This window comes from Alligator sinensis, unplaced genomic scaffold, assembly GCF_000455745.1.
Source record: "Alligator sinensis unplaced genomic scaffold, ASM45574v1 scaffold472_3, whole genome shotgun sequence".
Taxonomy (NCBI): domain Eukaryota; kingdom Metazoa; phylum Chordata; order Crocodylia; family Alligatoridae; genus Alligator; species Alligator sinensis.
Window position 1 is genome coordinate 457719 of NW_005842852.1, and position 26717 is coordinate 484435.

Sequence of the window (26717 nt, forward strand, 5' to 3'; positions counted from 1 at the left end):
GTCTCTGATAGATTTTCGGTGTGCATCTGCAAGTGCTGCCTCAGCCTAACAAACAGTGTTTGTGCCCGAAACCTTGCTAAGAAGAATTTTTCCAATTATTTGAGTTGGTCTAATAAAAGATATCGTATTTTCGCACCTATACCCCACGGGGTATACATGATTTTACAAAAAAAGTGGATGGGTGCAGGCTATCGATGGACATTTTTCCCCCGCAGGGCCCAGACAGGCCGGGCTGCGCCGCCGCGGGGGCCGGGGCAGGCCGGGCTGCGCCGCCTCCCCGTGTATACACCGCCGCGGGGAATACATGGGTGCAGCATATACACAGATTAATTTATAAAAACACAATTTTCCATGAGTTATACGTGGGTGCGCCTTATACCCGTGGGTGGGCTATATGCACGAAAATACAGTAATCAGATTTACCTAAAGAACATTGTCTGCCTATGTCCATAGACGGACACGGCTACAACCTAAATTCCTGCTCAAGGAATTCAGACAAGATCTTCCCTGTTGAAAGAGGAACATCTTTCTTCTGAATATGAAATGTTTTCTGTGGGAGAAGCTGGACAAATATCTGTACACTCCCAGCTTCTAGAAGGAGAAAGGCATGTCCCACTAAAATGCAATGCCTGTCTTCACCCAAGGAACCTTGTCTGCCTATGTCTTTACCCTTAGCATTTGCTCTTAATAAAGAGACACTCCCTGCATAAGAGTCAGAAATACTCTCAAGCCCACTCGGTACAGCCTGCGGCACGTGGACCGGGAGCTGCACACTTGAGATGACATACTTGAGATTCTAGATTTCAAATGACTGTTAGAAAACCGAGGAAAGCATGAACTTCTGATTTATTAAGTAGATATTAGGCTGCATTCCACAGATGTTTTCATTTCCTTTATTTTCCTTCTCTCTCTCTCTCTCTCATGATCAGGGATCCTGGATTTCCCTGATAAAAAAGAGCAAATTCCTTAATTAAAACCCAAGATCTGTGATTAAATTGGAAGGCTGCTATGTATAGGGGTATGCCAACTGTATGGGTATCAGCTGAACACAATGTTTTATTGATATATTTACCGTGTTAGAGCAATTTGGAAGCCTACTAGTTCTTCAATCACTAACAGAATAAATTCTAAATACGTAATAAATTTTCATATTCGATTCCATGTTTTTCCATCATGGAAAAGTGAGCTTTTGCTGTCCCCTCACGTACCAGGACACAGGTCCAGCTGTGGTTACCCCCCACACTCCTGTGTGGTGCTGAGCAGTCCAGATATGCCATTGCCCTTCACTCCCTAGCCACAGCTTCCCCTCCCCACCCCCTACCCCTGCCAGCACCCCTCACTCACTCCCTTCCCGGCAGCAGCTCCCACCATGCACCAGGATGCATGTCCAACTGTGGCCGTCCCCACAGCTGTGTGGGTCCAACTGTGGCTGCTCTATCGTAAATCCTGCAATTTCTATCACACTTTTTTTCTCTTTCACTCCTTTAGTCTATATGCTTAACAGAGAATGGAGTTAAATGTACATAAACAGCTGTAAATAAATACTACTGCTTTCTTAGTGGACTCTCATTCTTACAACCATTTACGGTCAACTAGTTCCAAATGCCCACTTCCAAAGCCTGCTTAACACTCTATGCAGTTGTAGCATGTAGGAGGTGGAGAAGGAGGGGGGCAGGCAGGCTCCTAGGATCTGTGCAGGGGCTGTGAAGAAGTCTCTACGCAGTCCTGTGGGAGGGCAGGAGGGGCAGGGTGGGGGCTGTGGCCACAGCCAAGATCACTCTGTACAACCCAGGGAATTATGTGCAGAAAAATTCAAAATAATTTGCAGAAAAGCTCAAAATTATGCATTTTTTTTGCCCCACAAATTAAAATAAATACAATACTATTTGAACCATCTTTAGAAATATATACAGGTACTTTGTATGGATGGGGGGGTTGGCGTGGGGTGTGTGTCGGGGGAGATCTGTGAAGGTGTTGGAGGTGGATTCACAGTATGTGGGGGTGTGGGCATGAGAGTATGGGGTTTGTAGGTAAGTGAAAATCTGTATGCGGGAAGAGGGGGTGGGTATGGGAGCTGCACACTATTGGCCTGAGTGGGCTCCACATCCATGTGCAGGAAGCTGTGCACAGAGGTGTGGAGCCTGCCCAGCCCACCCTGCAGCATGGGGTCCAGGAGCTGCATGCTACTGGCCCAAGCAAGCTGCATGCCTCCTTGTGGGGCTTTTGCACTCCTGCAGGAAGCTGCACATGGAGGCATGAAGCCCACTCGATCTGACCTGCGGCACGTAGACCAGGAGCTGCACAGTATCAGCCTTATGCCCTGCCCCCCACCTGCCTTGTCCCACTGCCCCACAGCCTTGTCCCACAGCCCCCAACCCCATCCCCCAGCTCTGGCTGTCACCCCCACCCACACCAGGCCCCACCCTCTGCCCTGCCAGTGCCCCCCATCTATGACCCACAACCCCCCAGCCGTGCCAGAGAGGGCCTCCAACCCCCTGCAAGCCCCAATTACTTTACAGGCTCCAGGAAGAACAGTGGGTCTGAGCCAAGCCTTGGCTGACAGTTTCAAGCCCTACCCTTCCCTCCTCTCCCTCCTCCTCCAGACAGGGTTGGGAGTTTGCTGCCATTTTTGCAAAAAAACTCTTGCAGGCTGGAACTATGCCAGCCTGCAGAGCTCTCTGCAAAAGTGGGAAATGCACAGGTATTTCTGCTAAAAGGAAAAATCCATGTTTCCTTTGATAAATGCGGGGAAATCCGTGGTTTTCTCTGTTTTTCTGTGGGAAACGAAAAACCCGGATCCCTGCTCATGATTTCCTTCCATGGCTTTCACTGAAGACAAAACTACTGCCTTTTACTTGCACTTACTGCAGTGTAAGAGCATGCATATACGCAGTTCCCATGGAGCAGGTGATGGACAACTGTAACACAACAAGTTGTTCATATGTCCAAACTCTTAGTCATCACGTAATTTAGTCTTGAGGTGATTCAGACATGGATAGCTCCTGTAACATCCATCTTCGGGGAAAGGACAACTTTTTATACTGTAAAAAAAAATGGTTTTCTTGAAAACCTAGTAGAAATTGTAATGCCTGCAAATTTTTTCAGTCAATCCCAAAATTGACTTTTTAGACATTAAGATACCCATTGATTTTTTGTGAAAACTAGAGACATTGGGCTGTTGTGGTTATCATTTAAATTCAAGTATTGGGCTAACTTGCACCCAGCGGGATTGTGATACTGGAGGCATCTCAAAGCTGAGGTAACATGGGGGCGGAAGAAAAAAAAAAAAAGAATATGATGGTGGAATATGATATGATGGTGGAAAAAAAAGGATGCACAGACAGATTTAAGGGTGGGGAAGAGCCGGTTTGAAGTTTTCTGATAAATTAGAAATTCTGTTGGGAAAAGTTAGTTGTAAATGAAGTATTCATATGGAAACATGTCAGTTTCAACAAAGTTCCATTAACAAGAATGTTTGCAGGGACATTTGCGAACCAGAAGGCCTAGAGTTATTACCATAAAAATGACTGTGAATGTAAGTCGGTAATATTTATTTATTTATTTTTTTATATATATAAAATTATATATTTTTTTTTTTTTTAAAGAAGTGCTGGTAGCATAATTTAAAGTTTAGAAAAGGAAAAGCTCTAATATGCTTCAATTTTAGTAGCTATACCATGGTAAAATATGTTAATGTACAAAACAAATACTTACATATCCCACATCAGGTCTGTAACATGTATATGCTCCCAAGACACTATGCAGGAGATCATGATATGGACCTCCCTTTAAAAGGAACAGATAAACTGAGGACTCTGGAAAAGTGTTATTCTATCTAAATTAAGCAAATCAAATCAAATCATTGTGTCAAGACTCAAGGTATGTTTATTTCTGAATTTCCTGAAATGCGTTTTAGAATCTAAATTTATATAAACTCCCCCCCGCCTCCAAATATTTACAAGCCAATAATCTAGTAAGAAACATAAAATACTATGATTATTATGTATATTGTATATACATAGAAGCTGCGGCTCTAGAAAGCAAAATAAACATGGTGCAAACGTACCTTATTTAAAGGGTACTACAGGCTCTGTCTCAGACCATGCAGGATAGAATATGAATTCAGAAAAATTAACTGCTAAAATAAACACGCTGTGGTTGTGATTTCATGACTATTTATATAGCCTGTATTGCACCAAAATACAAAATTTGTAAGAATTACCTATGTTTGACAACTTCACAGAAGCAGTTTGAGTTCATCCCCCCCTTTGCTGCAAACAAGCAGCTTGACGCACATCAACAAGAGCTGCATATATTTATCAAAGAAAGAAATAATTTCTTTTCATGTAAATTATTAGGCAGTACAATTTCATTATTTGATCGAAATGAATGTCAGACTGTTTATTCTCTTGCTGAAAAAGATGTAGCAGATGCAAACATTGCTGTGAAAAGGGGCCAATGAATGTTTATATTCTTGCTGCTTAGTTTTACAGTCTTATTTGTTTGTGAACGGTCAGGCGCAGGATTGATCACATTTTGTTTATTTAATATTATTGAGCATGTTCAAAAAACTGATTTTAAAACACCTTACCTTCTGAAAAATATAGAGAGATGGAAATGTTCGGGATATATCCAACTTAATTAGTTCCAGGCTGGCCTCACGATCAGCAGCAGATGCCCCTGCATCTGCAGACAAACAAACAAACATACATTTATGAAGCTAGGTACTTTACAGATGTAAGACAAGATCAAGTCACATGCAGTCATGTCAAGGAGTTGCCATAGTGCAGAAGTGGGGAATCTTTAATTCTTGTTCTTCAAAACTGTACTCCTACAAAGCCACGCAGTGAGAGCTATGGGTTTGGGATACACAAAACTGGAAACTTTCTGAATAACAGTTGGCAGGTAGCATACACACACACACACACAACATCCACCATCAAAACTTGAAGATATAACCAGATTTAGTGTGCCAGCTGGGAGGCGAAAAGAGGCTAGCTGCAGCAGTATGAGGCCTAGAGGTATGGCTGGGCAAAGGAAACAGCAAGGATATAGAGAAGAAAGGGACATCCAGGATGCTGATTTCCACTAAAATCAGGCCCACAGTTTCTCCATTAGAAAAAGGAGGCAGGAGTCTCTCCAGAAATTCTGTCTTTATATCCCCAAACCTGACGGACAATGCTTTGTCCCTGTATCCAGATCCTACATATTCACAACAATTAATTAGCAGCTTGGCCTTACCAAAAAACAAAACAAAACCAAAATAAAAAACCAACCAATAGGGTTCTACCTGCTAGACATTCATTTGAAATTCATCCAAATTCCAAGTTACATCAGGTCAACAGGAAACAAGGAACAGTAAGATTAACTATGGTAATTCCTGCTGTCTTGATTTCCACACTATACAATGCTTACAGTTTAAAGGATGCCTCTTACTCCCTTCTCCACACCCTGACTGCCAGTGAGTCATGTTTGTTCTCCACCCCCAAATCTATTCCACTTTGGTCATCTCCCTTCTTGCCACCTCCTCTCTGGCTCTTAACTCCCCGCTTCCTGTCTACATCTACCAGAATGCAGGCATAACCTTATTTAAGTGACTCAAGTATCTTGTTTTGGTCAATTTTGGGGAAAACTCAAGACTACGTAATACTACGAGGCCCATATTTTTAAAAACTAAAGAAACACTTCTTAGCCTAAATTTGAGCAATTGACTTACTGCATTTACCTGAATCCAAGAGGAAACCCCCTCCCCATAAGTAACACTGGGGAAAAAACATTCCTTGGATTTGAACACGAGGTGGTGTAGGCAGCAGGCAGCTGCTGCAGTTCCAGCCCCAGCCTGGGCTCAGGGCCAAAGTCGCAGCTGTGGCCTGCCTCCCCAGCAATCTTGGGCTTCCTGCCCCTGTCTTCCCCTTCCTCTCACAGCCTCTGTCCCCTTCCCTCCCAACTTATGCTTGTTCCACTCTGGCACTCTGTCCCTGAGCCAGTCTGGTACATGGAGGCAGGCTCAAGAAGCTGCAGGGGTGGGGGGTAGAGGGGGAAAGAAGGCAAAGGCAGTAAGGGATGGATGAGTGGCAAGCTGCTTAATACCCCCTCCCCATGCATACTCCCTTACCACTGCTTTCCCCACTACGGCAGTAGGTGGGATGAATTTAAGACAACCCCACAATAACTGAATTCTATACATGGAAAATTATAACAAATTTATAATTGTTTCCATGTGTAGAATCCAATGATTAAGGGGTCAGCTTAAATTCAGGGTTGTCTTTGATTTAGGTAAATATGGCATTTGCATCCATTCACAATTACAGTTTTTATTCACACATTGGAAAAAAGGAAGTTGGTGAAGAGCGATCTGGAAGAGGCAGAATATTTATAACCTGGCTCTATAAAACAGTGGACACAAGCCTACTTCCTGGAGCTCTAACTGCCAGCATTTGTTCCATGGCCACATGGCTAAACACACAAGACTCCTACAATGGGACTCTGTAGGCAGCATCATGACAGAAAACCAGAATTAACAACTCTCACATTAGTAATTCAGGAACTGCCAGCTAGCAACCACCAGCATTCTGCCAAACACTCTGCCATTTAATGCCCTGATGAATTGATGTTAATCTTTTTAAAGAGAAGTGTAAGAAACAGGTTTGCCAAGAAATGACAGGAGCAAGTAAGTTTGAAATAAATCAAGTAGAATGGAAAAATGGAGTTACAAGTAACTGGAGTACAAGATGTCCTGTCCACATACATATTCTCATTTGTGGGGCAAAGCCCCTGAGCTTTAACTAGAGCCATTTTGCCTGTGCATGCCACACTGAAGGCATAATGGGTGGTATACAATGCCTGCTCCTCAGTTTTCTACTACAGTCCCACACACTGACTTCAAAGAAAAGGAGAGAGTGGGATATGGGAGGGGGGGGGAGCAGAAAGAGTAATGGAGGGGCAGAGGAGAGAAGAAGGAGACTGAAGAACATGTCTTGAACTCCAGTTACTGGGTAGTAACTGCATTTTACTTCATATTACTACTTGTGGACAACTCCAAAGCAGCAGCCACACACAAGCACATATCTGAGCCAGGTCCCAAAGTCCCCTAGGTAAACAGTGAAATATCTGCCAAATATGGTATCTTGCTCTGAGGCTTCTGCAATGGCATGGCAGTTAATAAAAGCTACATATTGATCTTCCAAGTTTTCAGTTGCTTTACAGTGATCGCTAAGACAGTTGCACAAGCAGGCTATGGAAACTGCCACAACTCTGGTGGGGTGGGCCTGAATCACAAAAGATGGCTTCATCTTGATAATCTTGTAAGTTTTATACAGCTTGAGAACCTCTTAGTCTTTGAGCCAAGACCATTGCACCTGTAGATCTCAGCTACAGAAACAAAGAGCCATGGAGGAGTTGTAGAATTGCCTAGGTTCCATCTCCAAGATGCAAGACTCACTTCTAAACATTGCCTCTCCTGCTTCAAGCAGTCTCTCTCAGCTGCAAAATCTGGGAGATTGTGATTTTGGTGGCTAGGTCACCATACAGTGAAATCAGGAAATTGTGCCTCTATGAAAATGGTGATAATTAGCCTCTAAAAAGAAACAAGGCAGACATTAAAACAGAAAAGCTAAGACGTGAACCCCAAAATGGCAACACTGCAATGAAGCTAAAAGTAACAACAATGGTGGGAACAAGGGGGATTTATACATGGGATGAGGCAGAGGGTTTGGGAAGGTGGAGTGCTTTAATTCAAGCAACTCCAGGAGCCACTAATTAAGGCGCCCAGAGTGTCTTGTGCACTGTAACTAATGGCAGCGGGGGCACTTTAACTAAAGCCTGAATGAACTGTAGATAAAGCACACCCACCGCCATTTTTCAGTGTGGAGACACTAATGCACGTGATGCTGGAGTCTGCTGAAGTGTGGAAATTACTACACTCCAGCAGACTCAATTAAACAAGTCTGCTCTGACGCGCTATAATGTCCGAACAGCCCCGATGCATGTGTATAGGCACCCAAGGATACTAACCTGGAGTTTGAAACCTCCATGCACTCTGAAAAACGTTAAGGAAAGAAGGGATAACTAAAAGGTAACTAATAAAGAACAAAACTATAAGGCAATGAAATCAACAATAAAAGGAAGAATTACATGGGTTGAGTAGCACACAGACCACAAAGCAGACTGATGAAGAAATGCTCCAGCTAAGAGGAACTAAAGAATATAAAGCGTGCACTGACCTTCAGTGCAGCAGAGGCAGGGCTGAAGCACTATAGATAGTGCTAAGGGGTCAACGTTTAGGGTCATGAGACATGCCCAAATGGGACTAGGTATATGGACAATTAACTCTACGAAGAACTAATCTTACTGTAATTTATTCCAAGTTAACAGCATTAAAAGGAAAGAAAACAAAAGCCTTACTGACCTACAAAAAGTCATTTAGAATTTAAATTCTCTCTTATTAAAATGTTTGTATAAAATTTACTTGTATGCACTAGCTTGACACAACATGGGTATTCACTGTTATATTCTATTTCATAAAAATAAGTACTGGATAGACACTGGAAGCATCAGATATGCGGGCATGAAAAACATGCACATATACATAACTTGAAAATACTTGGGCATAGCTTTCTAGAAAATCCTCTGAAAGGATGATTTTTTCAGTAAATTAGGGATAAACCAAATATATTAACATAAATAGAAAACAAAAAACAAACCTCTGGTATTTTCTGAGCTTCCTACAGAAAATTTTGACCTAACACAGGGGATCTGCCTGCTCTTGAAGATATAAAAAAAAAGGGAACACTGACAGATACTTCACAGCCATTTGTTGAAGTCTTCCCTGGACAAGCGCAAGAAAAGCAAAATGTACACAATAAAATGGAGCTAGTAATTTCTCTTCCTCTTTCAGAGTCCTAGAATAAGTTACTAAGTATTCTGCTTGAAAAGTATTTTCTTTTACTATAGTAAATATTATTCAGGCGATGCACACGCAGATATCAAAGACATAAAATACATATGCCAAAAAAAAGAAAAAACTGGCTTAGTCTCATGTTCATACATACATTTGAGAAAAAAAAAAAAAAAGAGTTTGTCTTAGATAACTCACAGATGTGGATTGAGAAATCTCAAGTAACTTACTGAAATCAACTTTAAGAAAGATTAACTAATGTGTTTTTCCAAAACACACCAGCTCAAAAATTAAACTATTATGACAAAAAAAAAATTTTAACTTCTAAAATGTTAGAACACTTTACAGTATAAAATTAGAACTGAGACACTATTGTCCTTGCTATAATAATTTTATAATTCCAACAGCACAAATGAATATTTATGACAAAGATATTTCCAAACATAAAAGTTACACGTCTCTGCCACAAGTAACTATAGAAATTGGTGTCAGTGATATAAAAAGCAAAACCAGCAAAAACACAGGATTTCAAATGAGACAGTTTTATGTAACGAGTGCTACTATTCCCATTTTACAGATTTAAGACTACTGGTCTTGTGGGTATGTTTTCCATCTCAGTCCTCCACTTCTTTCAGTAAAAACAAAAGAATACCCTTTTCCTCTCCCAGGGCACAATTCATTTATGTCTTCAAAACACTTAGGTTATGAAGGCTATACAAATAAGGCTCATCAACCACCATGATGATACTACAATGCATATCTTTCTGGATCTCCCTTTTTGTACATTACCTACTAGGTTTTTGTTTGTTTTTAAGTTGTGGTATCCCATGGTCTGAAGTTTCAAAAACTCCAAGAAAATGCTAATTTGGAAATTAATTCATTTTTTAATGAATTTCATATTTTAACATGAAAAGGTTTTCTGCAGGTATCCCTCAAATTAAAAGTGCTATTAACTATCTATTCAGTGACCTGCTATAAAAAACCAAAGTTTTAAAGAAAGAGCAGGCCTGAAGCACACAAAATTTGAAGGTAGAAACATTTATCTGAATTGATCTTTTAAGTCTTTACACGTTTGTTTATCAGCACAAATTATATGAAACTGCAATTAATCTTTTGTATCAATATAAGAACACACCTTCTATATCATTCTCTGAACTTGTCTCACTGAAGCTTTTCCATCGTTCCTTTGCTCTGGATAAGAAGATTTCATATAGTTCTGCAAAATATCACAGCAAAGAAATGCAGCCCAAGCTGCACCATAATGAAACTTACAAATACAGTTTTGCTATCTTGCACGTACGATCTTATCACTAAAATTTCACTTGCTATTCCTACTACACATAGCACACACAGAGTTCTGGCACAAGTACTGCAGTAAGTTTAACCAAGGATAGGTGACAGAAGACTAAGTCCCAGACACCAACTTAGAGGGAGCAGTAGAATGAAGGCTCCCTGGGGAGTCTGCACTTTTCTTGCCACCAAAACCAGCATTGCCCATTGCCACCAGCAACAATCAGCAGCACTTCAGGCAGGCCTGATGGCAGTGGGCTCTGGCCATGGGGAGATGGGGTAGGGCTCCATTTTTGCCAACAGCAGTCTGATATTGGGAATAGCCACTACTCGAGGGGGAGGTGCTGACTTGACCAGCAGCTAGGGAGTTAATGCAGCAGCTGCCAGGCATAGGGACCTTCTAGCTGTGCCCCCACTTTAGCAGCCACTTTTCTCACCCTTGAAATCATCACTGCTGATTGTTACCAGCAACAACAAATGGGTGCAATCTGGGCAGGGGTGAGTTGCAGCAGCAGCTGCAATAGGAAGATGCAAGAGGGTCCCTGCACCCAGCAGCTGCTGCATGAACCCCCAAGCTGTTGTTTTGCAAAAGCAGGATGTTATAGGCAAAATGTGGCCCAGGGCACACACCTTACTAGTTATGCCTCTAGTATACTGCATGTATAAAAACCAAGACTAATACATTTTAAAATGTTTTCCCCCTTTTCTCAATAAGCTGGAAGAAATGTGGGTACATTAGAATCAGTTATTCAAAGAGTCATTACTAGGGACCTACCAAAATCACAGCAGAAGCGCACTGTGCGGTAGCTCCTTTAATCTTGAAGTTTCCCAGGAGAGCCCCTCCTCTGCCAGCCCCTTCCCCCACCCCCAGCTGATTGGCAGAGGGGCCTCACCTTTTGCTCCTGATCAGCAGGTAGGGGGCAAAAAACCTCAGCTTTAAGTATGGGGTAGTTTTTGCCTCACAGCTAGTCAGCACCAAGCAGCAGGGTCACCACGGCCCCTGGGCCAGTCAGCAGTAGGAAACAAAAACGGTGCCATATCTTAAACCACAGTTCTTGCCTCCCTGATGATCGGGTGTGAGCAGCCAGTGGTGGGGCCCCTCCACCAAATTGGGAGAGGGAGCGCACAGGAGAAACTGCACAGTTAAAGAAGCTGCCATGCAGCACACTTCTGTCATGATTTTGGTAGGTTCCTAGTCATTACCCAAGTGTTTTCCCATGAAATGCAATGAATTTAGAAACCTCTAGATCTCACCTCAGATTTTAATCTAAACACAACTGAGTTGTGCTTTCTTACATATATGGGGAGAGTATACTTTAATACTGAAGTGTAAAAAGATTGTATAATTTTATGTATGCATTAATAGGTATAAGAAAATATTTAGAATGAGGATTTTTTTTTCTCATGGCTCAAACTGCTTGTAAAGCCCTGAAATAATATACCTGTAAAAACTGAACATATACTAAAGATTTGTTTGGTTTTCTTTGGATACAACTTTTCTTCATACTAAAATTCAGTCTAGCGATCTGTTTAAAAAAAAATACAAATTCAAATAGACTAACATAATCTACAGCAAAGTACAGGAACTCTGAATTACCTGATCAGCATCACAGAACAACACCTTATCAGAAGGGGAGCTGTTCTAGTTTGAATACATCAAGTAAAGGAATTCTGCATAAAAAGTATGAAAAGATATACATACCAGGAGTGATATTCAATTCATTTCCCACAGCTAGACTCCAAACTTTCCCACGAACACTTGGGGGCAAGCCTTGCCACCACAGCTCTCGAACTCTTCGGGTAGAACGCCTGGGCAAAGGACAAAGACAGAAGGGCATTAGAGAAGTCAGCTATCTTGTTTCCTTTGCATACTGGGCAGTTTAGAGGTAACAACACAACTCAGGTCAAAATGAAAAACATTTGTTTTTGGATTTACAAGGGCCGAGACCACAATGAAAAATGACATTAAAACACCTCCAAGAAATCTCTCATATTTCTCTCTAATGACTTCTCATCATATCAGATGCATCAGCAATGAGTTATAACTTTCTTTGGCAAGGAGGATCTATCCAATCTGTGGCCAAGAGTAGGGAAAAAGAGGGCAAATGAGATTGTGGCTCTTCTGTGAGCCAAGAGGGAAAAAACAAGTTACTTTTGAGTCAGCTTTACAAAACAAAACTGTTTACTTACATGCCTTCCCAGTTAGGTAATATTTCATTGATCCAAATCACCATAGCACTAGCAATATTCTCCTCCTGCTTGAAACGTTCTTTCATTATTTTTTTCCTTTTATGTGCTTCTTTAATTTCTGTTAAATATATTATATTGTTTTAATGCATGATATCCTAGGTACAATCAGCTGGCTAATTCATTATTTACAATAATCACTGGAAGAGGAAAACCTAAATTTGGCTCATATACAAGTACCATATTTTTCATATGTCCCATGTAGAGACTCAAAGTAGAGATTATCAAATAAATTCTTGAAAAATGAATCTATTTAAGGAACAGCAGGTCTCTTAAGCAGAGACGCACAGCCCATTATGGAGAGGGAAAAAGTTCAGGCTGGCACCTAGAACCAAATCCCTGAATATTCCTGTGCCATTGGGCAGCATTGTACTCAGATGCCATGCTGATCTGAAAATGCTACCTCCTGAACAGGAAGCAGTACATACTACAGAGTTAAGAAACTTCCCAGGTGCAGCACCTGCTAACACCATCATCACCACCACACTAACTACAGGGAGCTGCAGAATCTAAAGTATTTGGAACCAGTGCCTAGAAGGCAAGCCACATACAAATACAGTGTGCTACCTGATACTTATAGACCCCCTTAGCTTAAAATGTAAGCCTGCTCTGAAAAGCAACTGTTTTAAGTGAATGATTTCTAATCTCAAATGCAACACTCAGTTTGCCTGTGAAATATTTTCTCCAATCGCCAAACATGCCGTCAGTCTTGGGACTCGAGATCCAAACTGTATCTTTCTCCCCCAACCTTTTACGCACCACCTCCAAAAGCTTGAACTTGGACAGAAACAGGTATTGGTTGCCTTTTCAAGCAGCACAGGTTAGTTTAAAAAAAATAAATACCATTCACACAGCTAATGCAGCTGTTCAAATCTATTAAATACATACTGAGCTCCACTAAGTTCCTTCAGCTTGACTCTGTCACTGGGGGGTTTTAAGATAAAGTGGCTCTGTTGGACAATCTGGGGTTAGTTTCTTTTTGCTGGGTCAAGATGCCCCTGTAAATGTCCCTAATTTAGTTCCTCATTTTGGCATGTACACCAGTGCATGCAGTGAGATTGGAGAGAAGGAACAGAAACAGTGGTATCTCCACCAAATACTACAAACTCAGTGCCAGAATGAAATGAATTAGTTTGCTGTGAAGGTCTGTGGATCCCATTTTTCCTTCACTGCATAATTTCATGATCATTCAAATATTAATAAGGTTGACATTTAAAATTACCAGGCATCTTTACATGTACTCTTGAGAGCCTCTTCAGTTAAAATGCCCACAGCGTCTCATGTATTCGGTGCATCTGTGCTTCAAAATGGCAAAAGGGGTGCTTTAACTAAAGCACCCCTGCCACCATTTTGAAATGTGGGGATTCTGAATACATTCAATGCAGAGGCTGCTGGAGCATTTTAGTTAGACTTAGATTAATCAATCAATAAATTAATTAGATTAAATAGAGTCTGCTTCCATGCATTCTAATTAGAATGCATTGGAGCAGGTGTTGGGCATGTGCATAGGTGCCCATCATCATTGGGTACCCGAGTTAAATCTCACTAAGACAGATGAAGCACTTCTAAGTTACTGTTCCATACTCAGCCAGACATTGCTATATTGCTCATATTTTGAAGATTTTCTTCATAATCATGACAATTAGAGATCTTAACAAAAAAAAGTGGAGATTCTGGAGCCCAACATAACAGGTTGGAAGAGGTTCCAGGACAACATGCCACCAGAGGCACCAGTCTAAATCCAAGTCCTGTCATCATCTGGCAGGTTATGTAGGCAAAGTTATTTCTTCAAATGGATATCTGCAGTTCCAAGAAAATGAGCCGAGTGAGCCAGAACTGATTTTATTCTCCACTGAAACCTTGAAAACAAGTCTGTTGATAAGATTAGCTCAATTCTGCTGAGCTAATAAGCAGAAGAACATGGTTAAAGCTCATTTTTGTTAATTAAGTCAGACAAGACCAAATATACATAGGAAGCATATTGGTTTCAAAGGACAAACCCTGGGTGTGCTCCAGAAGCGCGATGGGGACAGTTGCTTGAAGCTACTCTAATTAAAGCACCTGCAGCATCTAATATATTCAACTTTCCTACTCTTCAAAATGGCAGTGGGGGCACTTTAACTAAAACCTCACTGAACAGGCCTTAGTTAAAGTGCCCCCGCTGCCATTTTGAAGCACAGGGACACTGAACACATGAAACGCAGAGGCTGCTGAAGCGCACTAGTTAGTATGCTCCAGCAGACTCGATTAAATCGGGCATTCTATAATTACAGTGCATCGAAGCAGCATCCCCACACATATCCAAGCACTCTTTCAGTACACAAAGTGCACTTTGTACAATGCCACATAAAAGCTCCAAACTACTGCACTTTACACAGGGTTTTGATTTCATTCTTGTCTGAGGGGGATGCATCTTGGTACCAGTTACTGTGTATAAAAAAGTTAATTTAAATGTAACAGAACTTCTTTTTAATAATATAAAGAGAAACAGTGGCACTGCCTATTCAACCATCACACACGTTGTCAAATCAGCAGACTGTAAACGTAAATGAACTCCTCATCTTCTTGAATTTAGAAAGCAACCGACAGCCTTCTTGGCTGCATAGCTATTTAGAAAAGGGAAGTCTGCTACCTACCGCTTGCTTTTTCCAAGTTTTTAGAATTTTAAAAAAAGTGAGATTTCGCTTAGAACCAGGATTAAAAAGTACAGGGACACAAGAGCAGCAATCTTTCTTTTCAGATATTATCAAAATGCATGGTACTACAAAGCAATAGACTAAAGTATTTGACAGAAAATAATCTCTTAAAAAAGTTACTAGAGAACACATGCAAGCAAAAAAGCTCTCTTGCAACAAAACCTTTGAAAAGGCAGAGAATTATGAAGTCTCAAATGAAGTTTATCTTATTAAATAGTGTCTCCAGATTAAACAACATTTAAGAATCTACTCAGAGGCTAATAGAAATAAATTTAAATGAAATAATGATTATAAATCTGATTAAAATTATATACAAACAAGCACCACTCTTCCTACTATATATGGAAGGCCTAGTAGAGTGAACTTTACACAACACTGTGCCAACAGTGTTCTTTTTACCTCATTTGTAGCCGTGTGTCATTAGCATTTGAACTTTACAGAACCTCTCAAATATTTAAGAATTTCCTTAATCTCAGCATCTCTAAGGTAATCTACAGCATTTTCAATAATAGTTAGTTAAACTCATTATCTAAACATTCCCATTCTAAATTCACTTTCAATTGCTCATCATTAACTGAAACTTTTATTTACAGGTTCTCCGCTGTTGCTTTTCTTGTTTTACAGTTGGTCTCTTTTGGGGCAAGAATTCCTGCTCTCCTCAAATTTTAGCAAAACCATCCAGTGATTATTGACTGAGAAAGGGGAAAAAAATGTATTTTCCCCATACTGAAAAGGATCCTTATAAGCTTTTCTCTCTTGAACAAGAGCTCTAACTTTAACAAAATGAATGCAAAATACTGGAATTTGGTCTAGCATGGAGAAGTGGTGTGAAGATGGCATGCTCGGTGAAGTAGAGTAATGTCTTGGTTTTAATCACTTTTACCAAAATTGAAAATATGGTAGACAGTAGAGCTGTGCGAAGTTTCAGTCGCCAATTCGATTCGGAGATTTGGCCCGATTCAGCAGCCTAATCCAAATCGAATCGGAAGACCCATTAAAAGGTCCAAATCAAATCCAAAGCCTCCAAATAGATTCAGAGAGATTCGGATCAGCCCAGGAGGGGCAGGCACAGCCGGGTGGCTGCAGGTTCTCCTGCAGCTCCTCCAGCTGTGCTTGCCTCTCCCTGGGCAGGCAGAGTGTCCCAGCCGCCAGCGGAGGGGTTGGGATTGAGAGAGTGGTCGAGGGTAGAAAGGTAAGAAAGGTTTATTGACTTAATAAACACACAACTATGCGTAGTAACAAAACAACAAGGTCAGACAATAACAATTTGCGTTGGCAACTTATTGGCAGTCCTCTTTGACGCCTGATGTACGACAAGTTTTTTTTTGTTGTTGCAAAGCTTAGTGAAGTTAGGCATCCTTGATTAGCGTTGTCTGAGGGGTACTGGGAAGGACCCTCGTATATAGCCCTTGGGCTTCTTGTGATTTACTAGCCTATGAATCCAGGTTAGCAGCTAATTTTAAATTAGTAGCTTCTTTTATAGAGCTATGTTTTCCTTTTAAATGATTTCTGGATGTGCAGCTAACTTATAATTTTTGAGCTATGCTGATAACTTACAGCCATACAGATTTCCTTACTGCAAGCTTTTCTTAGGACTGACCAATAGCAGTACAAGCCTTTGCACTCTTCTGATAAAGATTAATTTTAACTACGCCATAAGGCTTAACTTACTACTTCTTCTACAAGGCTTTGCTAAATTTACTAGGCCTTACTACATACAAGGCCTCATTACTTTCACTTTAATTAGGCTCTTAGCAGCAACAAACAGCTTATAATACATGAACAAATGATAAGAAACACCTGGTCTAATCTTCACAGCATTCGGCAAGCACCTTAGACAGTTTTCAGCTGTCACACTTTACCTCTTGCTTGCTGAAGCACTGAGAGAGCTACAGTTGAGATGCTAAAGGTATATGTACTACATCAGGGAATGGGGAGGGATCTTTAAATTTAACTTGCATAGTATGAACAAATTTATGACAACGGTTAAAACACTATTTAGCTGTTGCTACTAGCGTAATACAGAGCACTATGACATTAAGATGGTTAGCCACGTAGTTGAGGTGATACTTGGTGACACATGAACAGTGTAAATTAGCATTGTACTATGTCTCTGTGTAGGTATAATTTATAAACTATGTAATAACTTCGTTTTAACCTGTAGCACGCCCTTCCACTTGGTGGGCTTTACACCATCATTGGAGAGTGTTGTCAGCCACAGGAATGGGAAGGGGTAGACTTTTCTAAACACAGTGGCTTAAGAGGCTAAACAGATGCAGAATGCACTACTGGGGGCACAGACTCTGGGATGTTGAGCTGAATGGGTTTGTTTTTTTTCAGGAAGTATGTAACAACAAGCTTATAAATGAGCAGAGCTACAGCAATTACCTCCCCTCCCACAGTTAGCCATTTTAGCCTTTAGATAGGGAATGTACTCAAGATAATAACTGGTGCCACAGGTGTACTGACAGTTACCATTTTGCCAGTTAATTATCTTGGGGTTTAGGTTTTTTTGTTTTTGTTTTTTTTTTTTACTTGGAGACTAGGATTTTCATAGATTTCATAGACATTTGGGCTGGAAGGGACCCCGGAGGATCGTTGAGTCCAGTCCCCTGCCCCATGGGCAGGAAGTCAGCAGGGATCATAGGATCCCAGGAAGATAAGCATCCAGATGCGTCTTGAAGGCATTCAAACTGGGTGCTTGAACCACCTCCGGTGGCGGGTTATTCCAAACCTTGGAGGCTTGGACAGCAAGGAAGTTCTTCCTTATATCCAACCTGAATTGGTCGCGGCGGAGTTTGTGACTGTTCGATCTTGTCATCCGTTGGGGCGCTCTGGTGAACAGACATTCCCCCAGATCCGGATGAACACCCCTGATAAACTTATAGGTGGCCACCAGATCACCCCTGAGCCCGCGCTTTTCCAGGCTGAAGAGTTCCATGACTCTCAGCCTCTCATCATAAGGTCTGTTTTCCTGACCTCTGATTATGTGCATGGCTCTCCTCTGCAGTCTCTCAAACTTCTCCACATCCTTTTTGAATTGTGGAGCCCAAAACTGGACGCAGTACTCAAGCTGCGACCTCACAAAAGCCGAGTACAACAGGAGAATGACATCCCATGATTTGCTTGAGAAGCATCTATGGATGCAAGCCAACATTTTGCTCACTTTATTAGCCACAGCATCACATTGAAGGCTCGTGTTCATCTTGTGGTCAATCATGACCCCCAAGTCCCTTTCATCTGTAGTGCTAACCAGTGCATCACTGCCGAGCCTATAAGCATGCTGCAGGTTTTTCCTCACAAAGTGGAGAACCTTGCATTTATCAGTGTTGAACACCATCAGGTTCTCATCTGCCCATTTCATGAGCCCATCAAGATCTGCCTGGATCGCCCTCCTGTCCTCAGGTGTGGATGCTTTACCCCAAAGTTTGGTATCATCAGCGAACTTGGCCAGTCCACTTCTGATACCAACGTCTACATCGTTAATGAAGATGTTGAACAAAATAGGTCCAAGGACAGATTCTTGAGGGATCCCACTGGTCACAGGGCACCATGACCAGTGATTTCTGTCAACCACCACCCTCTGGGTCTGACCACGGAGCCAATTCCCCAAACAGTGGATTGTGGCAGACCCGAGGCTGCAGTTAGCCAGTTTTGCCAAGAGGTGATTGAAGGTTTTTTAAAATCAAGATATACAACATCAATCTCTTCCCCCTTGTTCAGGTGATAAAAGGAAATAAGATTGGTCAAGCAAGACCTACCCACAACAAACCTGTGCTGGCGATCCCTCAGGATGTTGCCATCGACCAGTCTGTTAAGAATGGCCTCTTTGATAATCTTTTCTAAAACCTTCCCTGGGATAGTGGTCAGGCTGATGGACCTGTAGTTTCCCAGATCCACTTCCCTCCCTTTCTTGAAGATAGGCACATTGGCCTTTTTCCAATCTTTGGGCACTTCACTAGAGCACCAGGAGTTCTCGAAGATCCATGCCAGGGGCTAGGCTATGATGCTAGCCAGCTCCCTGAGTACCCTGGGGTGTAGACTATCAGGGCTGGCTGACATGAAGGTGTCCAGCCTGTAAAAGTGTTAGATACTGCGGCTGGACTACATGAAGGTCATCTGAGCGCGTTTTGGGGGCATGTTTTTTTATGGTTAGGCCACTCCTTTAGGTCTTTAGGAGCAAGTTTATGAATATTTGGGTAACAAGAAGGATAGTAGACACGCCTTACCTAAGAAACACAATAAGGCATTAGTAAGAAGAATACAGTTATAACAGTCCACCACTTCATGGTGCTAGCTGATTTAGACAGGTGACAGAGCAGGACTTGTCTTTAGTGGTAGGCTTAATTAGAAATGGTTATGGCTGCATTTGTGGACAGATTTAATTTGTAGGAACAAGACAACAAGGAGCTTGGCTCCTATTAGATGAATCTGACTTAAATACCTACCATGTGTTATGCACACTTTTTGCCAATACTGTCCCCTTTTATTTATTTCTTTGAGGATGCTTATTACCACCTGATCTCCTGCCTGGAGCTTTCCCAGGTCACCACCCTTAGGTTGCTTTACTGCTGGCTTGCGGGGACCACCCAATCTAAAGGCCTGTTGCATAGGGCTACCTCCTGGACGGGGTTGGTTATTAGCCCAATTGATAGCTCGATCCAGGTGCAAGTCCTAGTCCTTAAGAGCTGGGCCAGCGGCCAACCGCAAATTGTATTTGAAGATATTATTGGAGCTGTGGGAGAAGCCCCATCCCCTGCCCGGCCCCAGCCTCCCAGCACTTTAAAAAAGGGCCACATTCACCGGCTGCAGCAGCAGCAATCAGGGCCTCTGAGGGCTCATGGCAGGAACCCCCCCCACGCCATGCGCAGCACAAGGTAATAGGGGGCAGCGAGGATCGCCCCCCACCCCCCCCAACTTGGCACCCACACAGCAGCAATTGTAAAGCGTAGGTACAGCGTGGCTGGGTAGGACGTCACACACTGTTGGGAACTGGGTTGGCTCCAGCAGTGTCAGCTGGAGCCCGGCACCACTCAGCCCCAGCACCCAGACAGCACACGACGGCCTGCCAAGCTGTGCTGCACCCACACCATGGGGCAGCTGCCACTCAGCTGCCAGGCAGGGGGGCGATCCCACTGCCCCACACTGTGTGGGGGAGGCTCTGCCATGAGCCCCAAGAGGCCCTGATTGCTGCTGCAGCCAGTGAGTGCAGGGTTGTTTTTTTTTTCCCCCCCTAAGTGCTGGGAGGCTGGGGCTGGGCAGGGCATGGGGCCAGGCAGGGCAGCCATGGGGGCTTCTCCCACGGCTCCCCCGCCTGGGGAGAAGCAGGCACAGCCGGAGGAGCCATGGGAGAACGAGCAGCCGCCCAGCTGTGCCTGCCTCTCCTCAGCTAATCCGAATCAGTGCCAAATCCCCAATTCTGATTTGGCCTAATTGAATGGGGACAGTGATTCGAATTACCGAACTGCATCACTGTCCTCTGAATCAGAGTCAAACACTTTCCTATTCACATAGGCCTAGTAAACAGCACCTTTTATCTAGTGTGCACAAGGGCACGTGCAAAAAAAAACAACTCAGCTGGGGTCTGATGTACTTTATCAAGTGCACAAATTAATAAAAACAGGGTCCACGGAATCCTAGCATCCAGTAGTGACTAAGATGAACTTCTGCAGTCACCTGCCCCTTCAGTATGCAAGGAACAGAGCTCACTTTGCATGTTTACAGCTTTGCAGACCAAAACTGGTAGAAGAGTTTTAAAAGACCACCACTACCACCACCACTATCATCACCACAGAATTCACCTACATTAAAAAAAACTCAAAAAGGTCAGTTTTGTCCTACATTGGCTTTAAGGATAGGCTAGTATAGGGGTGGGCAAAATACGGCCCGCAGAGCCCCTAAAAAAATTTAGAAAATTAAAATTTATCTGTCCCTGGTTTCTGTCAAAGATTACAGGAACCAAGGGCAGTAGGACCCAGGGGAAGCCCTGGAGGGCTCCTTCAACAGCAGGGCCCACCCAGCCCCTCCCCCCAGCCGGTACTTCTGGCCTGGGACCCCACCCTGGAATATCAGGTAAGGGGAAACAGCCCCATGCCGGAGCACAGGGGAAGAGCAGCCCCTCCCCTGCCCCATTCCCAGAGCTCCCTCCTGCAGCCACTCGCAGCCTGTGTGGGGCTGTCCTGAGGAGGCACAGGCAGCCCCATGCGGGCTATGAGCGGCTGCAGCACGGGGCGCCAGCTACAGGGGCGGGGCTGCTTTTCTCCCCTGCGCTCAGAACCAGCTTGTAACCCACCCCCGCTGCCAGCCTGGGCCCCACGCCGGCTCTAGGCTCGCCCATCAGGGCTGTGTGCAGTGGCAGCAGCTGCCCCCCACCCCCCCTGGGCAGTGTTTGCTGCTGGTGCCCAGTGCATGAGCTCTAGGCAGGCAGGCAGCAGCAAACAATGCCCAGCACAGGGGGGGCAGCGGGGGTGGGCCGCAGCTGCTGCTGCCATGCACAGCCCCAACGGGACTGTGCATGGTGCTTGGTGCGGGACCAAGCTGGCAGCAGGGGCAGGTTACAAACTGGTGCTGAGTGCAAGGGAAAAGCAGCCCCTCCCCTACCCCATGGCTAGCGCACCATGCTGCAGCCACTCGCAGCCCAATACACCAATTCTGATTGACAGCATTTGATGCTACTGCAAGGGAAAGTGCCTTGTGTGACCATTATATACTATAAGTAGGTGAGTAGAGCCAATGTTTATATAATTTGATGCAATACAAACGTGCCATAACACAATATTAGCAGTAACATCTCAAAAAAGGCTTTCTACAAACAGCTCATCTGCTCGAAAACAAAGAGATCATATATTTAGAATGAATATTTGTTGGGATGATTGAACATTAACAATAACATTGGAGAATGCAAGAGCAAGAAAAAGAGGTTTATGCCTTCAATCATTAGCATAACAAGGGTAGGGGTGCACTGCACCAGTTCTGAGCACCCACTTAGAGGGGGTACCAGAATGGTGGCTTCCTGGAGAGTCCATGGTGCTGCAGCAGCAGCTAGGTGCAGAAATATGGTACATCAAAACAACCACCAGGACTGGAGAGAGATCTTTATACCACCAGCCAGGAACGAAGTCCCTGGGTCAAGACTGCCACCCCCAAATACGCCTCCCCAACAGAGTTAAAAGCCAACATAATTAACATACCTCGTTTTTTTGCCTCTGCCACCATTTCATCATATTCTTGTCGATGACGTAAAGCCTCCTCTATGGATTTGGCAGGGAGATTTCTGAAAACAAGGGGTTCCTGAATCTAATATGCAAATGACATTTTGAACCATTTAAAAAAAAAAAAGTCTATTTGATTTCTTCCTTTCTAAGGTGAACTTACTGCTTCTATCACTTGCTGAGTGTCAGCAACAGTTACTGAAATTTGCTATTTATCCATAAACATTTACTTTACCATTTCTTGGCTCAACTTTGTTGTCCCTGACTAAACCAGAACTGGAAGCAAAACATGTAGAAGAGCGAACTTTAGAGAAGAGACACTCCCAACCCAAATTGAAATCACCAGTTTTAAAGTTCCCAAACACCTTCTGCAATAGCATTTTTGTACAAAAATATCCACTAAGGGTTGGTCTACCACAAGGGTGGGCAATTATTTTCGGCAGAGGGCCGCTTACTGAGTTTTGGCAAGCCAACAAGGGTCATGTGACAGGCAGCCAGGGGCAGATGAATATTAAATTTTCTAAATTTTTTAGGGGCCCCCATGCTCCTGTGGGACACTCCATCCCCCCCCACCTTCTCAGCATTCACAAGCCACCTGGTACCTTGAGGTATGTAGAACGCCCCCCGATATAAAACGGTCTATGGCCAAATTGTCGAGTCTCTCCAAATCAAATTGGAGGTTTCTGATTAGATTTGGAGAGATTAATGGGTCCCCCAATTCGATTCAGAGATTCAGCCGCCAAATCGAATCTGCGACCGAAGCTTTGCACAGCCTTAGAAGATACTACGTAAACATTTGGTATCTGGTCTCTAACCATCTACTCTTCTTCACATTATTTATGCTGTGGCTCAGTTTCATGGGTGTACTAAAATGAACCTCTCCTTCAACTCCAGAGACAAAACTCATTAAGACCTCTAACATTTTCAAAGAATAGAAAAATCAGAAGTTTCCAAATAGAAGTGCTGCACAGTGAGACGCTGAAGTTGAATACCAAACAAAGCATACATCTGAGAGAATTCATAAAAGGTGCAGCCTGTGCGTTTTTTGTTGTTCTGAATTCTATAAGAGACTTAGGAGTTCCTTTGCATTTCAAATATTACTACAACCTCGTCAAATCTATCACCTGGCTATTTTAATTCTTACTACCAAAAAAATATGAAATAAATTTGTAGTTTCACCATCAATGAAAATAAGATGCATTTATATATAGTTTCACATTATGTATCCTTGTAAATGTATCACTATTTAAAATACTCTCCTAGATGTATGGCAAGCTTATTCAGTGGTGTGGAATTGCAAATTTGTAGTGTTCTCTCTGGCTGTGGAAGAAAACTCAAGATTTATACACCCTTGGGAAATCAACTATAAAACAGGACATGCCATGCACAATGTGTGCTTTAGTACCGTAATAAACTTGTTCCAACTGTCTAATTCACTGGTTTTCAGCCTTTTCATCTTCAAGGCACCTCTCTGAAACTTGTTAACTGAGCATTAGCCCTTTTTAAAAGTGAGGGAAGCACAGGTGGGGGAGCAGATAAGCAAAGAGCCTGAGCTTGTGCTAGTCTCAGCTTATCTCCTCACACCTCACAGACCCTTCAAAAGTACCTGGCGGCAACCCAGGGTACCTCAGCACCCTGGCTAAGAAGCATTGGTTTAATCTTTGGAAGAGTATACATAGTCTAGCTACATCAGAAAATGACTTGCTGCTTAAAAGTGGTTATCAGAAAGAGGCCCATCTGGTACCTCAAAACTGCTGCTGAACACTGTCTGGTCATTCATAGAGACCACACAAACAATTTTTGTTACTCTAACTCTACTAAAAGTGATTGTGCTCTCTACATGAAGACCACATGGCTGATCAACAACAATTTTAAGGAATCAACATTGTCATTTGCTGAAAACTATTTTCTACTGGCAAAAGGTTATCTTCCTGGTATAGAAATAATTCTGAAGTATTGAGTCTTCATCCTGTATTTCATGCAGAAAGCACATTTTCACAATGGCCATGTTTAGTTTGTTTTTCAGATCCCAAATTAGACTTTTGTACTAACTGATATGACCAGTAGATAAACAGCTGCAGGTGATGAGTCCTCCTTAGCAATCCAGCAAATTATATATTTTGGAAACCAAGCAGTAGAGAAACAGGGTTTTGGATAAAGAGAAAATCTACAACAGACTGAGATTTGTTGAGTGAGCATGTCTAAGAACCTGTCAAAGGCAACAAACTAATGGCCCTATGGAATAAACAATGTGAATCCTGGCCTTAAGGTAAATGAGAGAGTTTAGCAACTGACTTTAACAGGGCCAAGATTTCATGTGAATATAGCTACAGTCTTAAGACTGTTTTAATTGGATTACTGTAATATTTGGAAGAAGCTTGAATGTCCTATTTACAATTTGTTAGGCATGTGTATATATTTACTCCATGGCAGAATTACTTTCTGTACTTACGATGGTCTATCTTCCAGAATAAGAGCAGTGGTAGAAAGGGGTTCAAATTCAATATTTTTTCGTCTTGATGACTGAAGTGGTGGCTTGCACATTCTTCCTGTTCGTGCTTCATATTCCTAAATTAAATTATAAAAATATGCAAGTTACATAATGAAACAAACAGCAAGAAACTAATTAATACCAGCTTTAAAATGAATTACAGCACCCAAACAATGCTACCTTTTCAGGACTGTAAGGGAGCAAACATGAACAGCAAACATGAATTCTAGCTGATTTACTTGGCCACTCCTGATCAAGACCAGTTTCTAAACTGTGTGTATGCATGCGTGCGCATATACACGAAAGACTAAATGACATGTTTTATATCAATGCAAGTATGTTTTCTTAATTGGAATGCAATTCTATTTGAGCAGAAATCTGAAGAATTAAAAAGGAGAGTGCTAGTTGAGATTAAGCAAAAAAAAAAAAGTAACATCCCTCCACAATTCTGCATTTCCTTCCTTCTTTCTTGATTCCAGGTAACATGGTTAGCATGTTGCTCTCTCTGTTTGATTTTCACTTTAATTCCACCTTTCCAGCATCCTTCTGAATCCCAGTAAGAACACACAATTCTTACTGTCATTCAAACGTAATTATGGTACGTGTCCTCTGTGTACAAAAATCTTACTTTTTTCACTGTCCTATCACTTATTGATATGCATGTTTTAAACTGTGTTATGATGAACAAGAACAAAATAAAACTGCCTACAGATACCCCTACCTATTCATCAGCAAAGAACCTTCACTCCAAAATGATTTAAACAAGGATTTCTTGGGAGTTTCAGACACATGTGGATATAAAGCTCAGATTTAAAACTTTTAAAACAGGGAATTGGAGAGTGCTATTTACCAGAGCACCCCTAGGAGTAACTAGGAACAATGGGTACAAACTAGTAGACAGTAGACTCAGGTTAGACATTAGGGAAAAAATGTTTACAGTAAGGGTGGCCAGAATCTGGAAGGGGCTTCCAAGTTAGGTGATAGTACCACCTCTCTTGGAGGTCTTCAAGAGGAGGTTTGATAGTCACCTGGCTAGGGTCATCTGACCTCAGTCCTCTTTCCTGCCAGGGGCAGGGGGTCAAACACGATGATCCTTTGTGGTCCCTTCCAACTCTACAATCTAAGAATCTATTAATTTGGCACAGAAGAAGCAGCAGCACTTCTACATATAATCAAAGTTAGGTTTGCTCCTACTGATAAATACAGGTCAAGCGTTTACAGGAGTGATGGCATTTTACTGCTTAACCAGTAATTTATCAATCTAGTGTCCAAGATGCAACAAGAATAACACTTTTCATAAACTTCTTTAAAAGCAGTTAGATTTTTTGGCTAAGTGCAGACATTCAAGGAGGTTGAATCAGGTTAAAAATGGCCTCCCAAATCTAAATTACTTCACCCAGGTGTGGGCCTTACACTGAAACCCAGGCTCAGTGACTGGAAATCAGGCTAAACCTGTACTTATACAGAAGTTTCACACCCAGAGACTGATTTATAAATGGTGGAACACAGTCTAAGAGAGACCCGGACTGAAATACACTCAAATTGATCTAAGTTAGACCAGTGCATTGAACTTCTGTACAGTTACATACGCAGCCCAAAAGGTGGGAAAGCCCATCCCAGCTCCCTCAGGCCCCTCCTCCTCCCCTCCCTCAAACCAGCCAGCTTGCCTCCCCACCCCCAACCCTGCATCACACAAGCTGCTCATGGTGCTGGTTTTATCAGCATTCACCACTGCTGGGAGCTGAGAAAGTAAGTATCAGTGGGGGGAGAGGCAGGAGGGAAGGTTTGCCTTAAGGGGTCAGGGAGCTAAAAATAGCCTCTGGTCCCCTCAAATCCCTGATCCCACTAAACCCATCCAGTCGCCAGCAACACCCCCCGCCCCCCGC

The 26717-nt window shown here is 42.6% G+C and overlaps 1 protein-coding gene across 7 annotated transcripts in view; it reads right to left on the bottom strand.

The window, feature by feature from the left end:
* The window catches only part of TBC1D12 (TBC1 domain family member 12), a 101589-nt gene that overhangs the window by 8624 nt on the left and 66248 nt on the right, over positions 1–26717 (bottom strand). For 6 of the 7 annotated variants that reach the window (XM_006035549.3, XM_006035550.2, XM_025191710.1 and 3 more), the window contains 7 exons: positions 24793–24908; positions 22320–22402; positions 12377–12494; positions 11889–11995; positions 10032–10112; positions 4592–4686; positions 3715–3786 (listed from right to left, as the gene is read on the bottom strand). In XM_006035549.3, coding sequence (XP_006035611.1) covers positions 3715–3786; positions 4592–4686; positions 10032–10112; positions 11889–11995; positions 12377–12494; positions 22320–22402; positions 24793–24908 — 672 coding nt within the window. Of the gene's footprint in view, positions 1–3714; positions 3787–4591; positions 4687–10031; positions 10113–11888; positions 11996–12376; positions 12495–22319; positions 22426–24792; positions 24909–26717 lie in introns of those variants that run through there. The other variant, XM_025191711.1, reaches the window with a different exon arrangement.